The 23,833-nt window shown below is 41.2% G+C and overlaps 1 protein-coding gene across 1 annotated transcript in view; it reads left to right on the forward strand.

The window, feature by feature from the left end:
* The first annotated feature begins 643 nt into the window (after window positions 1-643).
* TRIP11 (thyroid hormone receptor interactor 11) overlaps window positions 644-23,833 on the forward strand; it is a 36,422-nt gene continuing 13,232 nt past the window's right edge. Inside the window, exons 1-15 of the mRNA XM_079947827.1 lie at window positions 644-1,085; window positions 4,963-5,039; window positions 5,179-5,289; window positions 6,484-6,762; window positions 8,269-8,337; window positions 8,726-8,891; window positions 10,971-11,312; window positions 12,397-12,437; window positions 13,450-13,656; window positions 14,132-17,185; window positions 17,734-17,874; window positions 18,173-18,366; window positions 20,701-20,864; window positions 21,066-21,169; window positions 21,836-21,935. Coding sequence (XP_079803953.1) covers window positions 941-1,085; window positions 4,963-5,039; window positions 5,179-5,289; window positions 6,484-6,762; window positions 8,269-8,337; window positions 8,726-8,891; window positions 10,971-11,312; window positions 12,397-12,437; window positions 13,450-13,656; window positions 14,132-17,185; window positions 17,734-17,874; window positions 18,173-18,366; window positions 20,701-20,864; window positions 21,066-21,169; window positions 21,836-21,935 — 5,194 coding nt within the window. The 5' untranslated portion in view covers window positions 644-940. The remainder of the gene's footprint in view (window positions 1,086-4,962; window positions 5,040-5,178; window positions 5,290-6,483; window positions 6,763-8,268; window positions 8,338-8,725; window positions 8,892-10,970; window positions 11,313-12,396; window positions 12,438-13,449; window positions 13,657-14,131; window positions 17,186-17,733; window positions 17,875-18,172; window positions 18,367-20,700; window positions 20,865-21,065; window positions 21,170-21,835; window positions 21,936-23,833) is intronic.

Below are 23,833 nucleotides of genomic sequence, written 5' to 3' on the forward strand. Positions count from 1 at the left end.
GCAACCCGAGGTACCACTATAGTTCAAAAGCACACCAGTGCAAGTAGATAAATAGGTACCGCTGCGGTGGGAAGGTTAACAGCGTTTCTGTGCATTCTGACTTCCGTCACAGTGTTTTGTTGCGCCAGAAGCAGTTTAGTCATGCTGGCTACATGACCTGGAAAGCTGTCTGTGAACAAACGCCGGCTCCCTTGGCCTAAAACAAGATGAGCGCCACACACCACAGTCTCCTTTCACTGGACTTATCCGTCCAGGGGTCCTTTACCTTTATCTCCTTTGAGATGACACAGCTGACGGCCCTGGTTGGAAAAATACTAAATATTGGATGCTGAGCCCACGACTGGGAAAGAAATTTTGCATTAACATTGTCTGAATAAGATTAGGGCACAGAATGTTGGAGTGAAAGAAACTTCATTTGACTGAATCAGACCCCTTTCGGAGTAAACGTGCCCAGGATCGGTTACCCCGCCTCCCGCCCTTGCCTTGCCACCCTCCGAACCGACTGGAGCTCGGCGAAAGCCGGGCTGCCTGCGCTTCTCCCGCTCGCGGCTTGAGGGCGCCGCCGCTTTATCCTCCCGTATCCCGGCTGGCCTTGCTCTACGGGCCACGTCCCTGGGCGTCCGGAGGGGCGCGCTAGCGGCTGCCGCTCTATGGTGCAGCTGGGAGGTGTCATGGCGGCCGTTGAGGTGGCAGCCCAACCTGGAGGCCCCACGGCTGACTGAAGAAAGGAGCCCGGGCTGGAGGGGAAGCGCGAGGTGCTTCATGGCGGCCCCGGAGCTCTGAAGGAGGCCCAGCAGCTGGCTTCCCTTCTCTGGGCTGCTGGCCGAGGCAGGCGGGCGTGGGGAAGCGGCGCTGAGGGGAACCGGCGGCAGCAGCTGCTCTTGGCGGCGGCGGCGGCGGCGCCTTGTTTTTCCCCTTCGACAGCTGAGCGGCAGCGGTGATGGCGTCGTGGCTGGGCGGCCTGGGAGCGGGACTGGGGCAGTCCCTGGTGGGCCAGGTGGGAGGCAGCCTGTCCACCCTGACGGGTCAGATCTCCAGCTTCACCAAGGATATGCTGCTGGAAGGCGGCGCGGAGGAGGTGGGAGGTAAGGAAAGTGGGGGGCTGGCTGGAGGGAGGGAGGGAGGGGAAGGTGGCAGCACTCAGGGGTCCTCAGCATAGAGAAGACAAAGGAAAAACACGGAGCGGGGGGGAATCAAAAGTGTCCTGAATACCGGAGGGGAGTAGCTCTGATGCTGGGAGTTGTCTATAAATGCCCAATGTGCTCTTGGGATGGGGAAGGGCGGAGTTAAAATCCTAGAATCGTAGCGTTGGAAAGGGCCCCCCAAAAGTCATCTGCTGCGACCCACTGCAATGCAGGATTCTCAGTTAAAGCATCCAGAATGACAGAGTCAAGGGTATCAATATGTACTTTATTTTTATTTATTTTTGGCAAAGGGTGTTTAAGGAGAAATCACAGGGTTAAAGCTGACCGAAAGTCCAGAGGTAGTATTGTCAATTGATGTACTGTGGGGTGGAAGGTTCACAGGCCAGGAAGGACTTCCTCACAAATTTGTTGGCAGCTGCCCGAGTTATTGTAAATAGGAAGGAGCAAGGTGAGTGTAAAATGGAAGAATGGTATAAAGAGGTGTGGGATATAGCTATTAATGGTAAACTGGCATGTACTATTAAGGTAAGATGGGGAATATGCAGGAGAAATGATTTCGAGGAGATGTGGAAGGTGTTTGTAGGTTTTGTACTGTTAAAACAGAAAGGGGTCAGACCATCGCAAGTGGTGTTGAAATTTTGGGAGGTTGGGTAGTTACAGTGGAATGGTCTCGGGGGTGGGGTGCACATCTTTATTTTTATTTTATTTATTACTACTGTATTACTTTGTCAAAAAAAAACTTTTTTAAAAAAATGACAGTTAAGGTTAGATGACAGTTCCTGGGATTCACAGTTGGGGAAGAGTGCTGCCATGCTTAGTTCCCACTTTCTGGTTTCCCACAGGTGTAACCAGTGTGAGAACAGGATGCTAGACTAGATGGGCCTTTGGTCTGATTCATCAGGGCTTTTCTCATGTGGAGGCAAGGTAGCAGAGTCAGATCGAGAGCTTATGAAAAGGTGGGGAGGATTGTTTTGAGTTGGAGCTACAAATGTTGAAATAAAGTATCTTGCCCATCCCATCCAAAAATACACAAGGCCACAAACAATGTAAACAAATTGAAACAATAACAAATACAAAACAAGCAAACTGTTAAAAGTGCCTTTTCTTTTTTAAAAAAAGCATACTTTGGACAAAAAGGAGTAGAAGAATAAATTTTCATAAAACAGTATATTGAAAGGAAACGTCTTGACTGCTCACCAGAAAGCACACAGGAATGGGAGCTGGTGAAGTTCTTTTGGTATGATGTTGCACTGTTTGGGCACCTCCACAGAAACATGAACTTGCACCCAACAGGTTAGATATTGGGGGTTGGGGGAAATGACATTATTGTGATAGGGGAGGACAGTATTGGTCAAAAATACAATGAGGATATTTCAGAAAACTTTTAAAACTGGGACCGTTCATGAAGAACATCACAAAACAGCAGTCAACCATGGAGATCATAAAGGAACAGTGTGGGACACCTGGCAGAAAACAATAAGAAATGCCTTTGATATTGTGCTGTTTGCTGGTGTCATGGGCTTTAAAGATCTAAATTGCGGTAGTTTCTTTTCTAAAAGCATCAAGTGTAAAATGGGCTACCTGTAGATCAGGGATGGGGAATCTGTAACCTTCCAGGCCCTTCTGGTCTCCAGCTGCCATCATCCTAGCCAGCATGGGTTGTGGGAGTAGTGGGGAAACAGTGGGTCATCTGGAAGGCTTTCTGTCCTAAACCACGATTAAGATTTACCACTGTTTTGAGTTCACACTTGACAACTGCCCAAGGCAAATTACATTTTTAATGACAGGTGGAATTTGTGGATCAAGTGAAGATAATGTATATGTCACTGGCAAAAAAAATCTGTATTTCTGGCAGAGCTTTGTCCCTTTTAGCATTTGGTTTTCAATTGTTCGTTCTATAAATATTGCTGTACCTGGGCAATCTTAGAAAGCACACCACTAATATAAACTTCATAGGAAGTTGTACATGAATTACAAACATGTAATACAAACATGCTTTCCATAAAAGGTTTGTACCAATTTTTAATATTGTGATGGTTAGTAACATGCAACTTGAGTGTAGTTTTCTTTGTTGGTTGATTTAATCTCCAGTTGGCTTTGTTTCATTTAGAATAGTGTGTTTTAGAAAATTTAAGCAACTTTTTTCATTCCACAACTAAGCAATTTAAATTGTCAAGAGCTTTGGAGAACAGGTGGCATATGAAAAAGGAGGACAGCAAAAATATTTTTGGTCTAATAACTATTGTACATCGTTATGTTTATGCCTATCTTTCTCTTGTTAGAAATGCATATACACTCAATTGCAAAAGAAAGATGATGTCACATAAGACATTTTTCACTGTGTACACTCAGAAGGCAAAGTTCAGCCGTCGTGTTAAAGGTCTATATACTGTGACTGTTCTATCAAGTATTCAATAATAGTGGGATTCCAGAGATTATCCATTATTCCAAGAGGGTGTTGTGAAAAGAGCAAAGTATTTCAGTTGCCTAGAACTTTTAGAACATAATATTTTTAGGCAGTTTCTGGAAGATACATTTGAATTTAAAACATGTAGTGACTTTATTGAATATCAAGTTTTTAAGTAAGTTTTCAAGCATCTGTATCTATGTCCTTTTTACCTACCAGTGACATAGAATTTTAAAGATTGAGAGCATATTTACCAAATGCACCAATAAAATATTCCAGCACTATCCCTACTTGCATTATGCTTTATTATACACAGTCACTATATCATAAGGGAAGCAAAATCGTTTCTAAGGATCAGAATTTCATATTCCGAGGAGAATATGGTTTACACATAATCTCTGAGATTTATGTAGGTAAGAAACAATTATAGTGGAGTCAACCTTCCTGTGTTGTTGTTTTTTGAAAAAGTGGTTAAATATCCAAAATATGGTCGGTGCATTATATGTTTGTTTCCATTTTAAATCCAACACACATGAATTCTAAAATGTTGTGTTATTATTTTTCATTGACTCTCAGGGACTAATACAGTACTGACGTAGTAATAATAATAATAATAATAAATTTTATTTATATCCCGCCCTCCCCAGCCGAAGCTGGGCTCAGGGCGGCTAACAACAATCAAAATAGTCCAACATTCTAAAAACATTCATTATAAAATTAATTAAAATCAAATTGATGGCAACAATTAAGCAAAATTTTGTGCAGATTGCCAGAGGAGGGGGTCAGGCTGCGCCCTGACCAAAGGCCTGGTGGAACAGCTCTGTCTTGCAGGCCCTGCAGAAAGATGTCATGCCCCGCAGAGCCCTAGTCTCTTGTGACAGAGCTTCCCACCAGATTGGAGCCACGGCCAAGAAAGCCCTGGCTCTAGTTGAGGCCAGCCTAACCTCTCTGTGGCCTGGGATCTTCAGGATGTTTTTATTTGCAGACCGTAAATTTCTCTGTGGGACATACCAGGAGAGGCGGTCCCGTAGGTACGAGGGTCCTAGGCCGTATAGGGCTTTAAAGGTAAAAACCAGCACCTTAAACCTGATCCTGTACTCCACCGGGAGCCAGTGCAGCTGGTATAGTACTGGATGAATATGACCTCGCAGCGAAGACCCGATAAGGAGTCTTGCCGCGGCATTCTGCACCCGCTGGAGTTTCTGGGTCAGTCTCAAGGGCAGCCCCACGTAGAGCGAGTTACAATAATCCAGTCTGGAGGTGGAGGCAGTAGTAGTTTAGTCTAAGAAATCCTTTTAAATATTCTACCTTCAATTGACACTTTTTAATATATTGCCACTAAACCTATCCACATACATATACTGTTGTGAGAATTGATTTCATCTGTATTCCCTTCTCCATTCCTTTCAGGTTCTGCAGCAGACTTTCCTGTATCCAGCTCCAGTCTACAGGATGTAGAAAATATTCATGGAACATTGAGATCAGAGGTAAAAAAGTAATCTGAAAAAAATAACACCTGTTCTTAAGCTTGGACTTCTTGGCATATTTTCAGTACAGTAAAATGTTGGTTTAATTGGATTTAGGATTCTTTTCTTTGATGATTCAGTTTACTTGTTTCCCCTTTAGAATGAGAGGCTGAAGAAGGCTTATAATGATCTGGAAGAAAAGCATGAAGCAGCAGAGCTTCAAATAAAGCAACAGTCCATAGAATACCGGAATCAGCTACAACAGAAAGAGGTATAAAGTGACACAGAAATTGTTGTTCAGCAAGGGTGTGTACATTGATTGATTGATTGATTGATTGACACAAAATCCTTGAATCAACTGTCACCAACCCTTAGGGTGAAAACTTATAAATCTAAAGTTTTCACCCTAAGGGTTGGTGACAGTTGATTCAAGGATTTTGTGTGTATGTGCGCACTACTGTTTCTTTTATTGAACTATAATATCAATGGCTTTTTGTCTGAGTTAAGCTGCACTGGCTACCGACAATTTGCTTACCCAGTCGAATTTTTGTCACTAAACAAATAGGGATAATTGTTGATTCAGCTCTTCATATACTTCTTGAATTGTTTCAGTGTGGTTGGTGGAATTTCAATGAAGGACTAAAACACAGAAATACGTTATGAATGTCATTTTTTGTTTGCCCTAATCCCAGAGTAGTTTTCCTTCTCCAGGAGACAGTAGCATAGCATAAACCCTTATCTTAATCAAGAATGCTGTTCCCACGATAGCAGATATATATGTAAACACCCATTCTCTCTTTTAAGGCGGAAGAATTACCCTTCATTCTACAGCCATCCACATGGATGCATTGTGTTATGAGCATGATGGATGGGGATGAATCCTTCTGTTCCTCCCCCACAGATACAAGATCGCTGCCCAGATCAGCATCTGAACAAGATCTGTATGAAAAACGTGCTTGTGCAATACCTGTAGTATATCAAGTAGAAAATTCCAGTCATACCTTGGGTTGCGAACGTGATCCATGCGGGAGGCACATTTGCAACCCGCAGCGCTGTGTCTGCGCACGTGTGTGATGTGATTCGGCTCTTCTGCGCATGCACATGGCATCATTTTGTGTTTCTGCGCATGCGTGAGCGCTGAAACCCGGAAGTAATTCTGGTATTTCTGGGTTCGGCGTGGTCCACAGCCCGAAGACACACAACCCGCAGCGTTCGTAACCCGAGGTATGACTGTACTTGAAAGCCGCAGTGTAGAGCTTCTGGTCAAGAAATACTTTGTATGATCAATTTGATACCACTTGCAACCACTGAGTTACATGAGAAAGTTCTTTCCTGCTTTATTACATGTACAAACTCTGAAGTCTTCTGCTCAGGTGGGAACACTTTTATCAGGTGATAGGTAAATTCTGAGATTATTTGTTCCTTCGTGCTGAATCTTACTTGTAACTGGGTCCTGTCTTTTTAGGTGGAGATCAGCCATCTTAAAGCCAGGCAGAATACACTACAGGAGCAACTGCGGAAGGTGCAGTCAGCTGCTCAGTCAGCACAGTTAGGAGCTGCTGCCTCTCCATCAACCACTCCATCAGCTTCCTTTGTCCCTATGGTTAGACATAGTTCTTCTGGTTTTCAAGGAGATGACATGGACTTCGGAGATGTAATCTGGTCCCAACAAGAAATAAACAGATTATCAAATGAAGTTTCTAGGCTTGAATCAGAAGTGGATCATTGGAAACAGATTGCACAGGTGGATCACTTTCCTGTGTTACAAGTGTTCTGAATTTATAACACTTTTTGAGTTAACTGGTAATAAAGCCCATGCTACAGTCTCTATTGGGGTGGAAGATTTGTCAGGAATTAGATAACTATTCTGGGGTTTTCCGTTAAATGAGATATTGTTGACTTCCTTATTTCTAAAACTGGGTAATCCTTATTAATATATATTATTACATGAATGGCATAAGCGTGGTGACAGTGTTCAACTTTCTCTTACAAACCATGGAGTGCAAAGCTCTTCAAGATTGTGGTGGAACTACGTTTAGCCTTGAATGCTTGGGTTGTAAAGCTCTGAAAAGCACACACTTGCTTGATTCAAGCTCTCAGGTGTTGTGGCTTGATGTTTGTGACATGTCAAAGTGGATAGACATGTACTGTATGTCAACTTTGAATCCTACGTATGCATCTTTGTTCTTTTGACAAAAGGGATCCAAAGCTGATCCGTTATATGTATTTATTGAAGACATTTTTTAAAGAAATATAAATATGAATATCGATATTTTCTCAAAAGTATAATGCTGTTTTAGTATGTATTGCTTTCGAATATCAGTGCTTTTTTCTGATCTTACCTCTCTTCCTTAGAAATATGTGGTATATTATTGGCTGAGAGATGTTAACATTTAAGCTGATAAATAATAGACTAAACTATGATTTGAATGTAGATTCTTTTGGCATTCTGTTCACTGGATTACATTGAATTATAGAATTACCCTATTTTTTAATCTTATGCTTGGGTTTAATTCAGCTCAGTCATACTCTGATTATCATAGAATGGTAGAGTTGGAAGGGACCCCAAAGGTCACCTGGTTCAACCCCTTGCAATGCGTGAATCTCAGCTAAAGCATCCATGACAGATGGCCATCCAGCATTAGACCCATTTAAATCAATGGACGGCTAAACTCTAAACTCTAAAATTTTACAATCTAAAAAACTTATGACTGATTTTTGTGTTGCTTCTACTACATGCAATTTTCCAAACATTTAGTAGGTGGTATCCGTTGGTAACATTCTTCTTGCACAATGGACTCCCTCTTGTACAAATGACACTTTCCTTCCCTCCCCTACTCCATGGAGCCCTCCATGTGCCTGGTGGGATTTCTAATAATAATAATAATAATAATAATAATAATAATAATAATAATAATAATAATATATTTATATCCATCCAGCCTCTCTGGGTGGCTTCCAACAAAATATTAAAAACACAATAAGACATTAAAACATTAAAAACGTCCCTAAACAGGGCTGCCCTCACATGTCTTCTAAAAGTGAGGTAGTTGTTTATTTCCCTGACATCTGAGGGCATTCCACAGGGTGGGCTTACCCAAATGGGATTTCCCATTTCAAACATTTAGTAGGTCCCCATTCTCCATCTGCAGCCTCCCACATTCTCCCAAAATCTGCTGCGGATCCCATACATTCTAGCTGAACATCTTTCAGCATTTTCAAAACTAAAAGTTTTCTCCCTGTTATTTAGTTTTCCAAACCAGAAGGAGCAAATAATACAGATCAGAATGAAATCGGCAAGCTGCAAAATATTATCAAGGTAAGACTATATTTTAATATATTAGTTCTCCTCTTGCTTTACATTTTCTGTTAATCCTCTTTGTTTGTAAATATTCACATAAAACAAGATATTCACATCCTTAACTATGGACAAACTACCATTAAAGGTGAGGATGACTATAAATACTGATAGATTTGTGGTAGAGAAATTATCTGAGTGAATTAAAACAAGATGTTGTGTTGTTTCTTACAAGTAAACTGTGTTGTTATATTGTATATATAGATAACGATATAGATATAAAATGTGTACCATGCCCAAGTCTTCAGAAGTCTTGCATGAACTATTGCTCACATTAAAAATACAAGACATAATCTGCATCCTATATCTTAGACAGATGGTATAACTTTCTTTAAAATGCACATTTTAGGAGCTAAAACAGAACTTGAGTCAAGAAATAGATGAGCATCAACACGAGCTTTCAGTATTACAGGATGCACATCGTCATAAATTAGCAGAAATAAGCCGACGTCATCGAGAAGAACTGGGTGAATACGAGGAACGAATAGAAGAACTTGAGGATCAATTACAGAAAGGTCTTGTTTATTGGTTTGATGGGAGTTTTAAAATGAATTGTTGATAATCTATTGTCATTGATTCCAGCTCTTGAGAGAACCAAATATGTATGGCATTCAAGAATACTCTTTATGGTTGCACTGTGTATGACAATTTGCACAGTTATTGGCCTTGGTGCATTTAAATAGGTTGTAAGAACCAATCGAAAGTTCAGAAGAAATTATAATGATGGCTTCCTAGGTATCCTACACTGACTTTTCTGTCTAGATACCGTACCTAACCAAGTCTGTGATGGTTTAGGGATCAGTTTTGCCGAGAGGTGGAAAAATTGTTCTCACACACTCCTTATTTATTCAATGTGACATTTAACTCTGGATACAGGTTGGGTGTGATGCTGGCCATAGAGAATGTAAGATAAAAAATGTGCAGCCTGATTCTGTTCATGTTTACTTGGAAGTAAGTCCCACAAAGTTTAGTGTGGTTTACCCCTCCATCAGCATGCCTAGGCTTACTGTCTTAGAACCTAGATTCCAACGATACAGTAATATACGCATGACAGGATGGAATAAGTTCAGCATCTGTACTAGCTAAATACCATTTTTACACACACACACACACTCTTTTTAGCATCTGTATTAGAAAAAAGTCATTTTTAAAGTTACCTACATCCAAGTCTGTACATTCAGCAGCCACAAAAATCACATAATGACTAGTTTCACAGACACAGTGCAGTTCATCTTTGAACACACCCTTTGAACACACCCTTTCTACCTAGCAGGCTCCAAAAGCGTTGGAAGTAGATCTTGGAAATTCCTGTTTCAGACATCTTTAGGGACTTGATCTAACATGTTAGTAAAGCAGAAGCTTCTCAGTCTTTTTAAAAGTGATTAATAAGAACTTTGTCATTGTTTTATGCTTTGCCTGTCAGCGTCAGTGCCAATTTTTACTATTCTTACATAAAGCCAACAGCTTAGGACTAACTCGACTGCTTCCATATGTAGAGCTGGTACTTCTATAGGTGCCACATAATATTAATTCTGCACTTGTGAGAAATAGATCTTTTAGGAATCAGAATAACTACTCAATTGTAATTGAGCTATGAATGCCAACCAGCGTTAATTAAACCTTTGATTTTTATAATTTATTTTTGACGACATATCTGCTGGAGAAAAAACTGATTTTTCACAGGTTGAAAATACCTGCTATTCCAAAATTATTGTGTTGGATCCAAAGTTACATATATATATATATATATATATATATATATATATATAATGGGGCTCATAGAAGGAGTCTTCCCTGCCCCCCCACAGCGCCCCCTGAAATTGTTCCACTAATGGTCAGTGGGTTATTGGGTTTTCCCAAGTCCCCTCTACCACAGCTTACCTCCTTCTGTATGGCCCCTCCAGTCTTTGATGAAGCATTTTCTGGTGCCTGGTGGTGTAGGAAAGAAAGGCAGACAAGTTTCATGTTTTCATTTACACTGATCTCCTCTCCAATACCTTTACTTGATATTTCTTGCTGCTTGCTGCTTTCCTTATAGAATCTTTATAAAAATTTAAATCTCTTAAATCCTATACCAATCTTTAACAATTTCAATTAATCCCTTTACCTCCCTCCCCCACAGCTCAGTACTTTCCTCCACCTGTGTGTGATCTTCTTTACCTACTATTATTTTTGTTATTGTTGTGTTACTCACGTTATTTGTTATTCCATCCTTAATATATTATTATCCTATCTCCTTTCTCCTTTTAAACTTTTGCATATTAATTTTTAAGCTCCAGCACTGAATTTTTTAATGTATTCCTTAACGCATTCCCACTCTTTATTAATTTTTAATTAATTGGTTTTGTTACATATGATTTTATTTTGGAGTTGTTTGTTGTAAAGAATGTATATTATGTGAATAAAATAATAAAGGATGTGCAAAAAAAATAAAAAATAAAAGATAGGCAGACAAGTTGACTTTTGTCAGCCCCATTATGCATGTTTTGACTCGGGGCCCAACCCATTTCTTTGGCACTTAGATCTTGTGATTGCTATGGGAAAATGCCCTATTTCTGGGAGATGTTACAGTTGCGTTTTTTTCTACTTTATAGTTGGTGCAGCAGCTGACACTTCTTCTGAATGTGACCCACAGAACATTGTGGCTGAATCGACAGCATCGCAGCTGAAGGACTTGCAGGATAAAGTCAAAAGTTTAAGTCAACAACTGTCAGCAGCGGCAGAAGAGAAAAATATTCTCTTGAAAGAACTTGAATTGGTGAAAATGGAGAAGAGTCAACTAATGCAGGAATATGAAAGACTCAAATCTGATTCCCATAAATTCCAGGCATCTCTTCTTGAAGAACAGACTGATTTAAAAACACAGGTGGAAGTCCCTAAGTCTGCAGTAGAATCGCTCCAAGCAGAAGTGCTCCGACTACAGCAAGCACTTCTTGGTATGAAGCCACTGTAATGTTGTGTCTAATTTTATCATGTGCATATAGTTTTAGGACAAACTTGAAATGCACTTCAAAGAGACATATCAAGAAAGTGCTTCTTTATGTGAAGATGGGGGTGGGATTTGGCCATTTTCTCTTCCAGCAGTGTCTTCTCATTTAATGCTACTCCAAAATTCCCCTTGACCTTCAGGAATAAGGCTGCTGCCTGGGAAGGAAAGCTGAGGAGTCTGGTTCCTGGCCTAAGTGTATGAAAATGAATGCCTCTAAGAATATACCGTATTTTTCACCCTATAAGGCGCACTGGCCCATAGGACGCACCTCGGTTTTTTTGGGGGGGGGAATGAATAAAAAAATTATTCCCCCCCCCCAGCCGCAGGGCCGGGGCGGGGGAAGCCCGAGCTTCCCCCGACCCCAGCCCCCAGAATAGGCTGCTATCCGCAAGCCTTGCGAGCCCGGCGGCAACTCCCACCGGGCGCGCAAGGCTTGCGGACACTTGCCCGAAGCACGGGGCGTCCTCCGGAGGGCGCCCCGTGCTTCGGGCTGCAGGCTGCCTCCCGCAAGCCTTGCGAGCCCGCGGGAACTCCGGAGGGCGCCCTGTGCTCCAGGCTGCAGGAACTCCCGCCGGGCTTGCAAGGCTTGCGAATAGCTTCCTGAAACCTGGAGAGCGAGAGGGGTCGGTGCGCACCGACGCCTCTTGCTCTCCAGGCTTCAGCAAAAGCCTGCATTCGCTCCATAGGACACACACACATTTCCCCTTCATTTTTGGAGGGGGGAAAAGTGCGTCCTATAGGGCGAAAAATACGGTACATATTAGAGATGTGTATGTTGTTATACTGAAATTCATTTGGCTGCCTTGGTTTCTAGCTTATTTCTGAGTGGCTGTCACAGAAATGATGAGTGATAGAAAATAAATTCACAGTAATTACACAATTATTTTTAATGTTAGCTTTTTTTGTATTAACTTGGTAGTATGTAAAATTCCAAAATTATATCTTAGCAATTATAACATTAGGTGTTGCCTTTGTATTCTTGTATACTTTCCTCTAAAAATAATAGCTGTTGTTTTTTATTGTTTTTACAGATGCAGAAAATGAAATAACAAGACTAAAAAAGTCAAATCAGGTAAACAAATTACTAAATTCTCATGCTTTTACAAATAACCTTGCATAGTAAGTGCTCCAACAGCCACACATGCCCCTTGTTGCTCACTTCTGTTTTAATGCTACTGAGAAACAGATAAATGTGAACCCAAATTTTGTGAATACCAAGAGGTTGCTGCAGTTTCTCCCATCTCTGTCAGCACATAGTAGTATACTATGTCCTCAGTGGTACCCTGATGGAGAGAGTATAATATCACAGTATCTTCAGACCTTACCAAACAATAAATTGACCAGACAAGGCAAGTTAGTAAGTATTTATGTACATGCCTTCCCTGATTTAACATTTGCATCCCCTTAAAAAAGGGCATCTCATGCTTCCAGAATGTTGTAATTTTTGCAATTCCATAAATTCAGAACTATGTTTATTTCCTAAAGCTATGTATGAATTGCAAATATACTTAAATCTTTTAATGTTATAAAAGTGGTTTATTCAATATGAAATTTGTGCCCAGGCATGGGGTTGTTTCCTAAGCTTCTGTTACAAACTGGAGAGGAATAACATACCGTATTTTTCGCCCTATAGGACACACTTTATCCCCTCCAAAAATGCCCCGCCCGCTGGACAGACATCGGCCAGCCCCACAAGCTCAGGGGACAGCAAGGAGGCGCAGCGCCGCCATCCTGCTGTTCCTCGACCTGGTTCGGTTTCCCCGACCTGGTTTTGGGGGTGAAATAAAGGGAAATTTTTTTCCCCTTTATTTCCCCCCCAAAAAAACTAGGTGCGTCCTATGGGACGGAGCATCCTATGGGATGAAAAATACGGTAAATGGTGCCCTCTCCTTTCAGTTGAATAGCTTTGTCTTCCCATTTGGCTAATTTAGTACTTTCAGTCATTAAAGTGAATTTTGTGTTTTCCATAAATAATTTTAAAGCCTCTTAAAAAAGACAAAAAACCCAACTGATTGATACTCATGAATATTCCCAAATTGATTTTATCCTATTAAATGTAGGGTCTTTTTTCTGTCTAAATTAAGGAAGGGCTTCAAACAAAACTGGAAAGCTTACAACCAACGTGTGAAACTGATGCATGTGTGTCGACTCAAGAACAGAACATAGAGTTAAATCAGTTAAGACAAGACTTGGAAAGGAAAGAACATGAATTTAATGAAAGTATTGCTGAAAAAGAAACATTAATAGCAGAACTAGAAGAATTGGACAAGCAGAACCAAGAAGCTACTCAGGTAATATATTGAATAAACCAAAGGGGTTGGGTGGGTAAGGATATTTATTATCTGTACTGAAATCTAAAACTATTGGCTGAATCACTTTTATCAGTATTACTCATCAGTGAATTTGCTTTGTTGTAAAGAGAAATAAATGCAGGTTTTCAGAGAATGTTGGATGGAAGATATTCAAAATGTTAACATTTCCTGTTAACATGATCAGAGTAGGCCCATTAAAATTAATGGTCATGACTTAACTTAGGTTCATTCATTTCAGCAGATCTACTCTTGATTAAAAGTTAGTTGAATACAACCCTAACTGGTGTTGACATTAATGCTTAATTCAATAACATAATTTCTCTAGTATTTTGAAAAAAACGAATGATGAAGTGATGGTGATTTTTCCACTCTTCATGGTGCTTTATGGGTCTGTTTATTTACCATGTATGGGCTTTCTCTACTTTTTTAACATTTGTTTGTGTTTTTATTTTAGCATATGATTATTTTAAAAGAGCAGCTAGCCAAGCAGAATGCAGAAACCGCTAATACTGTCAACCAGCTAAAAATGGACACAGAGTCTGAGAAAAGAAAAACATCAAAGCTAGAAGCTGAGAAGCTGGAAATGAGCAAGGAGCTAGAAGGCCAGAGAGAGAAATTGGATCAGTGTACATTTGCACTTAATGATTTGCACATGACTAAACAACACCTGGAAAACAAAATAAAAGAGCTAAAAGAACAGCTAAAAACATCCCAGCATTGTAGCTCCAAAAATAAGCAGGAAATAGTGGAATTAAAGAAAAATCTAACACAAAGAGAAGAAGAAATTTCTGTACTCCAAAATAAGTTAAGCAAGATAAGTCCAGAATCTAACAGTGGAAGTCAAGAATCTAATAGTGGTTTTCACGTTCAATCAGCCAAAGAAAGGGAAGCGGAAATCTCAAAGCTGAATGAGCAAATTTCAGAAAATAAACTAATAAATACAGACTTGGAGAAATGTATTTCAAAGCTTCAGATGGAAAAGGAAAAGCTTCAGATGACTTGTGAAGAACTGAAACAGCAGTTACAGGAAGCTAGTAGTGAGAAGAATAAGATCGCTTTTGAAAAAGATACCACGGTGGAAGCTTTGAAACTAGAAAAAAGGCGGCTAGAAAATGAACTAAGCCAAACTGAAAGCCAATTGTTGGAACAGGCTCATAAATATGAGCAAACCATTGAGGAGCTGTCTAATGCACGTAACATGAATACCACAGTGTTACAGTTTGAACACGAACGCTTAGTTAAACTCAACCAAGAGAGAGACTTTGAGATAGCAGAACTCAAGAGGAGCATTGAACAGATGGAAGCTGACCATGAGGAAACCAAAGAGATGTTAACGACTAGCTTAGCAGGGCAAAAACAACTGACAGAGCTCATAAAAGAGAAAGAAGTGTTTGTTGAAAAATTTAAAACCAGGGCTTCTGAACTAGAGCAGCAGCTTGAAGATTATGTTAAGGACTCCAAAAGATTTGACATTTTAAAACAAAATTTAGAAGAAAAGGAGAAAAGCCTTTCAACCATGAAAGAAGAGAACAATCATTTGAAAGAAGAAATTGAACGAGTGAAAGACCAGCAGAGTAGGTCATCCTCTTTGGCTGAGCCCAAAACCCTAGATATTATCACTGAACTTGAAGCAGAAGTAACACAATTAACTGTGCATAAAAATAATCTTGAAGACGAGGTAAAACTTAACAAAAGAATGGTTGAGGATCAGAATCAGAAAATGGCCCAACTTCAGCATTCCCTGCAGGAGTATAAAAAGGAGACTGAGGAGTCCAAATTTCAGTGTGAACAAATGAGCATCACACACAAACAGGTGTGCTTGGAAAAGGATGAGGAAATCAAAAGCTTGCAGCGGACAATAGAACAAATTAAAAACCAGTTGCATAATCAGAGAACAGTTATTCAGCCAGATCCTCCTGATCTCTTTCAAGAAACCAAAGTCCAGACACTTAATGGTGAAAATGGAAATGAGAAGCATGACTTATCTAAAGCTGAAATTGAAAGGCTGGTGAAAGGCATCAAGGAGAGAGAAGTGGAGATCAAACTTCTGAATGAAAAGAATGTCTTGCTAAGTAGACAAATTGATCAGCTATCCAAAGATGAAGTTGGCAAGCTCACACAAATCATCCAAGAGAAAAACTTAGAGATACAAGCTCTCCATGCAAGGGTTTCCTCTCCATCTTACGGGCAGGATATTATTTACCTTCAGCAGCAATTACAGGCCTATGCCATGGAAAGGGAGCAAGTGCTGGCAGTTCTTAGTGAAAAGACTAGGGAAAACAGTCAGCTAAGAACAGAATATCACAAGATGATGGACATTGTAGCAGCTAAGGAAGCAGCTCTGAAAAAGCTTCAGGAAGAAAATCAAAAACTAGCCAATGAATTTGAAAACAGCAGCCAAGATATGTCCCGAGAAACTATTAAGAACTTGTCCCGGATCATTCGAGAGAAAGATATTGAGATTGATGCTTTAAGTCAAAAATGCCAAACTTTATTGACCGTCCTCCAGACATCCAGCATGGATGGAGGCAATGAGTTAGGAGGGATTAACAGCAATCAGTTTGAGGAGCTTTTACAGGAACGTGATAATTTGAAACAGCAAGTGAAGAAAATGGAAGAGTGGAAGAAACAAGTAATGACCACTGTCCAAAATATGCAACATGAGTCTGCTCATCTCCAAGAGGAACTGCAAAGGCTTCAAACACAGATCTCCATGGATAGTGAGAACAATTCTCAGCTGCAGATAGAGTATAATGGCTTGATTCAAGGCTATGAACAAAATGAGAGAAAGCTGAAAACATTTAGTCAAGAATTAGCACAAGTTCAGCATAGCATAGGAGAGCTGAACAACACCAGGGATTTTATTCTGGGGAAACTTGATATGGTAACACCTCCTCTGCCAGTAAAGTCTACCACCGCTTCACAGTCATCAGAGACTTCCAGCAGTGCTGCTTCTCAGATGTTTACTAGTGACTCCAAACCACTAAATGAGGAACTGGAGCGCATGAGTAAAGCACTGGAAGAAAAAGATTCAACTATCCGAATTCTGCAGGAGAATAATCAGAGGCTGTCTGATTCTATGGCTGCATCATCGGAGATGGAAAGAAAGGGTCAAGAGGGGTCTGAATTTGAGATAAAGCACTTGAAGGAGAAGTGTGATGTCCTGCAGAAGTCACTTAGGGAAAAAGACCTGCTAATAAAATCAAAAAGTGATCAGTTGCTTTCTCTCAGCGAAAACCTTAGTAATAAAGAGAACGAAAATGAACTGCTGAAGCAAGGTATAACTAACCTAAAGGAGAGAACTCTGATTTTAGAAATGGACATCCGTAAATTGAAAGAAGAAAATGATAGAATAGTGGCAAAATGCAAGGAGAAAGAAACCGAGTTCAGAGCGCTACAGGAGACCAACCTGCAGTTCTCAATGATGTTGAAGGAGAAGGAATTTGAGTCTAGTTCCATGAAGGAGAAGGCTTTCACGTTTGAAAAACTGTTGAAAGAGAAAGAGCAGGTACGTGATGAGTTGAATTTTTGCTTATTTTGTTCAAGGTCAAAGGGAGAAAGGTGTGATTGCTACTAAGTCATGCAATGCTTATTTTTGTTATCTGGCGCAGGGTCCCAATTGCATGTGCAAAATTCCAGGAAGGATGTCAGTAGGTTTCTAGACATTCTTGCTTAAGAAATGTCTATACTTTTGCAGAGGCTGAAAACTAAGGAACATGTTCAGGTCTCCTGAGGAAAAGACCAGTATCAGTTTTTAAATGTCCTTATATTTTAGAATGTAAAGTTTGTAAATGAGGAAGATGCAAATTCTAGTGAACATCTGATTTACAATGCAATCTTATGCAAGTGTACTCACATGTAAGTCAACAGTGTTCAGTAGGGGCTTCTGCATAGGTAAGTATTTGTGGGGTTGCCAGCCTTAATTTAATTCTCAAATTTATTACTGTACATCCACATTTATATCCTTTCAAGCCCCCGGCACAGTGCTGCACCTTTAACATTAAAAGAAGATAGATCTTTAAAATGCAGTAACCTCTTTATTTTTCTTTTTGGAAGGGGAAAGCAGGAGAGCTGAACCAGCTGTTAAATGAAGCAAAATCAATGCAGGAGAAGGCTGTTGCTTTTCAGCAAGAGAGAGATAAAGTCATGTTAGCACTGAAGCAGAAACAAATGGAGACTAGTGCCCTACAGAATGAGGTATGCAAGAGTTGCCAGCCTTTGGGGGCTTGTGGGCATATTTGCAAACTGAACAAACTCTCAGGGATGTCACACCCACCCCTAATCCAAGTACACACAGCAACCTGGTCTGTAGGTTGCAGTATAATGCTCCTTGCAGGCATATTTGAGGGTGGGGAGGCAGGGGACTCCGGGCACCAGGGAAAGTCTCTGTAGAAACGTGGCACCATCAAAGGATGAACATTGAGTGAATGAAAGAGTGGGTAGCTGAGGGTGAATAAGAAAAGCTGAAGCAATGTGTCCTCAATTAATTACACAGATACAGCATTTACGCGATAAGGAGCAGCGTCTGAATCAAGAACTGGAGCGATTGCGCAATCACCTTTTAGAAAGGGAAGACACTTCCACACGGGAAGCTTTAGCAGCTGAGGATCGGGAATCTAAGCTTAAAAAGAAAGTCCAGGTTTTGGAAGAAAAGCTGCAGTTTTCATCAACTGCAGTGGAGAATGCCAGGTAATAACTTTGCTTCCTTTAGCCTTATTGGTACCCAGAATCCTAGCCAGCAGCTAGTTTTGTTGAAATGTTTTGTCCAGACATCCTATTGAGATGGGCGATGATGTGAGAACACCCTTGTATGGTTTTGTCCAGAAGTCCTGCTAGCACTTGTGTCTCTTCCTTTGCTCTCGTTCAGAAAGTAATTAAAGTGTCAGTATACTACAGCCATCATGCTCAGACTTTTAACGATAACATAGGGCCGGCTCATACATTTTTATCATTCTTATTGTTCCCTCCTTTCTGTCTGTCTGCCTGCCTTCCCTCCTTCTCTAAAGGCAAAAGGGAATGCTGGTGGTTTCACTTGTTTAACCTGCCCAGAATAAGTTATAATTAGGTTAATGCCTGAAAAAGGGGAGGTAGGAAGGGGGGAGAGAAATGGTTTGCAAGGGAATTTGAACCAGGGTTGGGTGGAAGTCCTGAAATTTTCAACAAGATCAGGGGTAGTCATCCTTTTTATACCTACCACCCACTAATGCATCTTTCTTGATGGTAAAATTTTCTTACCGCCCACCAGTGCTCAATGGAAGGAGGATTTAGCTTGTGCCCTAGAACCCCCTACCACCCACCTAGACTTCTGAAACGCCCACAAGTGGGCGGTAGGGACCAGGTTGACAACCCCTGAACTAGATGGTGCCTCAATAATAGGATAATTCATACCTTAACATATGGAGAGTGGTGTTTTATTCTTTAGGGTGGGAGCTGAAGGGCCTTGCTTGATCTATACATGCGGTAAAGCACAAGAAAGGCTTTAAGTGCTGGAGGCTTTCAGATTAGACAGAGAACATGAAAGAGGTTTTATAAAATGGTGTCAAGAAAATAGAGAGCAAAAGGGGATTTTCCTTCCTAACACTGGAATTTGCGGCCTGACAATGAAAGTGGTTGGCTGATGGATCAAGATGGATCAAAGAAAGCAACAGATCTCATTTATGGAATACAGTGGTACCTCAGGTTAAGAACTTAATTCGTTCCGGAGGTCCCTTCTTAACTTGAAACTGTTCTTAACCTGAAGCACCACTTTAGCTAATGGGGCCTCCCACTGCTGCCGCGCCGCCGGAGCACGATTTCTTTTCTCATCCTGAAGCAAAGTTCTTAACCTGAAGCACTATTTCTGGGTTAGCGGAGTCTGTAACCTGAAGCGTATGTAACCCGAGGTACCACTGTACTTGCCGATGGTCACTGGCTAGATGATTTGAAAAGGAGCTAAGTGGAACCTCCATCTTAAGAGGTGAATTGCATCTGACTGCCGGTTGTTGAGGAGCGTTGTCCCCATACCTGGAAGTTCTCAGCTGGCCACTGAAAGAGGCAGGATGCTAGCCTTTAATGTCCCTCTTGGTTTGATGCAGCTGAGCTGTTACAGACTTCTCAACTTCCTCGTTCAAATGGCAGGAACATACAAGTGGGGAAGCCCTTGCTTTCTCACTGGCCCTTTAAAATTTTTGTACCTTTATTTGTATTTTCCATAAAGTTTACAATCAAAACAATCCAAGAAAAGAAAAAACATTGAACTGACAATACACTTGCTTCTTTAGAGGCCAGCTTTGTATCTCGTATAATTTATTTAATAAAAGGTAAAGGGACCCCTGACCATTAGGTCCAGTCATGGCCGACTCTGGGGTTGCGGCGCTCATCTCGCTTTATTGGCCGAGGGAGCCGGCGTACAGCTTCCGGGTCATGTAGCCAGAATGACTAAGCCGCTTCTGGCGAACCAGAGCAGCACACGGAAACGCCGTTTACCTTCCCGTCGGAGCGGTACCTATTAATCTATTTGCACTTTGAGGTGCTTTCGAACTGCTAGGTTGGCAGGAGCAGGGACCGAGAAACGGGAGCTCACTCCGTCGCAGGGATTCGAACTGCCAACCTTCTGATCGGCAAGTCCTAGGCTCTGTGGTTTAACCCACAGCGCCACCCGCGTCCCATCATTTATTTAATATCTGCCTATAAAAACTGGCATTTCTGTTGAGTGTGTCACTTTAATCCCTCTTTTCCCCTGGGTTATATTAAGTCTGAAGAGAATGAAAGACCTATATATAACTAGAATTGCTTCTAGAAGAGAGTAGTTTCAACAAAATTTGATTAACTTTTTAAAACCTTTTTTGAAAGAAAGAAGAAAAGTGTAAACTCTTCTTCCTGCAAAGAATATCTGCAGGAACTGATTTCATGTTTATATTTTGAAGCCGAGGTGACAACTGCCAAATATCCAGACCCCTGAAAGATCCAGGGGCAGCAGAAGTTAAGGTTGTTTGGTGTGTGTTTTTAAAATAACCCGGTTGATTTTACATATTTTACTTCAAGCCACCAGGCTAGCATGCAGGTGGAATCCTTGCAAGAACAGCTGAACTTTGTTACCAGGCAGAGAGATGAAACTGTCATGCAGCTAACAATTTCCCAGGACCAAGTGAAACAGTATGCTGTGTCCCTGGCCAACCTGCAGATGGTGCTAGAGCAGTTTCAGCAAGGTAAGTTAACTCCTCCAGAAATAAGAATGCATTCATACTAGCTTATTTAAAAAATATACTTAATAGTATTTTGGTGATAAAACTGAGATATTCTCCCAGATATCTGCTCTTCATAATTAGGTTTCTGTTTTTTAAAACACACACACACACACACACACACACATATATATAAAAGTAAAAGTGTACATATTTTATTTTTAGAAGAGAAAGCTATGTATTCAGCTGAGCTACAGAAACACCAAAGGCAGTCTGAAGAATGGAAGAAAAAAGTAGAGCAACTAGAAGATAAAGTAGTTTCGTTGCAGGTAATGTTGAAATGGTTCTATAATGCAGCCTCGTTTCTTTTAAATGGCATGGCAAACAACCACAGCAGCAGCGGACAGATGGGAAAGGGTGGAAGGCAGCAGAAATAAGAAACTAGATCAGTGCTGTAGAAAGGTATGAGGAAATATTGGGGGAAAGGATTTGAGAGAGGAATAGAATCTGCCTGATCATGTCGTTAAATATTTTCTGCAAGCCAAAACCAACCAAAATTCTTCCCATAGGTGAGGAACATGATTTTTCAAAAGGTGTATGCCTTGAGAGTTTGCAAATAGGTGGTAGACCTGCAGTAAATCAAAATGCAGTCACAATTTTATATAAATCAAGGGTCAGCCCTGCCATGCAGGTGAAGCGAACTATTTAAGGTCATCCTCATCCCAGCAGGTGTAGAATACAAGACCCAGAGACCTTAGTAAGATGGCGGAAATTCCGTTCAGCTCTATTAATCACATACGGTAAGAATTCGCCCATTTTGGTGGCATCACTCAAGGAATATAATGCTTAAAGGAAACTTTAAAAAGCTAGGCCTAAGTTATACTGGTATGCATGTGTTTAATCCATTTGGCTAGCCTGATTTTAAACTCGTGCTGTATTGATAGCATAGTTATCGCAGTATATGGTTGCTATGGATGATCTACCTCATCTTACAGGAAAACCTGGAGGAAGCAAACGCAGCATTAGAATCTGCATCAAGGCTAGCAGAGCAGCTGGATCTTAAAGAGGATCAAATTGAGGACCTTAAAAAACAAGGTAACAGAACTTGGTCACAATGCACCAAAACCGAAAGATATCTGTGTTGGCTTATAAGAAAAATTATAAAATCCATTTTGGTGGCAGTGCCTTTTACTAAGCTGACATAAATGTCACAAAACAGTGTGCAAGCTTTCGAGACCTCCAAAATTCTTCATCAGACTAGATTGTAAACAGGAGGCCTTGGTGAAAACTGAAGCCTGCATAACACCAACAGAGCCTCATTTGAATGTCTGCTTCCTTCTCTCACATTCCATTAACACTGTAGCTCCACCGGTGTGTTGGACTCTGCTGCATGCAATGGAGCTTCTTCATCTTTTGTCCCCTTCAACCTCCCTTGCACCCTCAAAATCAGCTCTAGAGGGTTAGGGGACCCCCTGGAGCAGATTTGGGGTGGGGGAAAAGGAAATGTCAATCTTCTTGTACCAGTGGAACTCCACTGGTGCAGCATTGGATGCAGCCCTTAGGCTTTTGCCAAATGCAGACAAGTGGTTTCACCCCCTCCTCACCAGTTTTTATTCTGCATCTCTGGAGATACTAAAGCCAGCTGCTTACCGGGTCTCTCTCCGTCGTAAGGTAAAACACACAGGTTCCAGAGCTAGTGGGAGAAAGAACAAATACAAGCTAGGCAAAAGTAGATCAATTTTTGGTGGTGTACTAGATGGTGGCTGTTGTCTTTGTCCATGGAGTTTTCTTGGCAGGGATACTGGAGTGGCTTGCCGGTTCCTGCTCCAGGTGGATCACGTTTGGTCAAAACTCTCCACTATGACCTGTCCATCTTGGGTGGCCCTGCACGGCATAGCTCATAGCTTCTCTGAGTTATTCAAGTCCCTTCGCCACGACAAGGCAGTGATCCATGAAGGGGCCAGAGGATTGGAGAAGATCAGTCTACATCCCAATCCCCAAGAAGGGCAGTGTCAAAGAATGCTCTAACTACCGCACAATTGCACTCATTTCACATGCTAGCAAGGTTATGCTTGAAATTCTACAAGGCAGGCTTAAGCAGTATGTGGACCGAGAACTTCCAGAAGTGCAAGCTGGATTTCGAAGGGGCAGAGGAACCAGAGACCAAATTGCAAACATGCGCTGGATTATGGAGAAAGCTAGAGAGTTCCAGAAAGACATCTACTTCTGCTTCATTGACTATGCAAAAGCCTTTGACTGTGTCGACCACAGCAAACTATGGCAAGTTCTTAAAGAAATGGGAGTGCCTGATCACCTCATTTGTCTCCTGAGAAATCTATGTGGGACAAGAAGCTACAGTTAGAACTGGATATGGAACAACTGATTGGTTCAAAATTGGGAAAGGAGTACGACAAGGCTGTATATTGTCTCCCTGCTTATTTAACTTATATGCAGAATTCATCATGTGAAAGGCTGGGCTGGATGAATCCCAAGCTGGAATTAAGATTGCCGGAAGACATATCAACTACCTCAGATATGCAGATGGCACAACCTTGATGGCAGAAAGTGAGGAGGAATTAAAGAACCTTTTAATGAGGGTGAAAGAGGAGAGCGCAAAATATGGTCTGAAGCTCAACATCAAAAAAACTAAGATCATGGCCACTGGTCCCATCACCTCCTGGCAAATAGAAGGGGAAGAAATGGAGGCAGTGAGAGATTTTACTTTCTTGGGCTCCATGATCACTGCAGATGGTGATAGCAGTCATGAAATTAAAAGATGCCTGCTTCTTGTGAGAAAAGCAATGACAAACCTAGACAGCATCTTAAAAGCAGAGACATCACCTTGCCGACAAAGGTCTGTATAGTTAAAGTAGTGATGTATGGAAGTGAGAACTGAACCATAAAGAAGGCTGATCTTCAAAGAATTGATGTTTTTGAATTATGGTGCTGGAGGAGACTCTTGAGAGTCCCAAGGCCTGCAAGAAGATCAAACC

Source organism: Podarcis cretensis (genome assembly GCF_951804945.1).
Source record: "Podarcis cretensis genome assembly, chromosome: 1".
In the NCBI taxonomy this organism is placed as follows: Eukaryota; Metazoa; Chordata; class Lepidosauria; order Squamata; family Lacertidae; genus Podarcis; species Podarcis cretensis.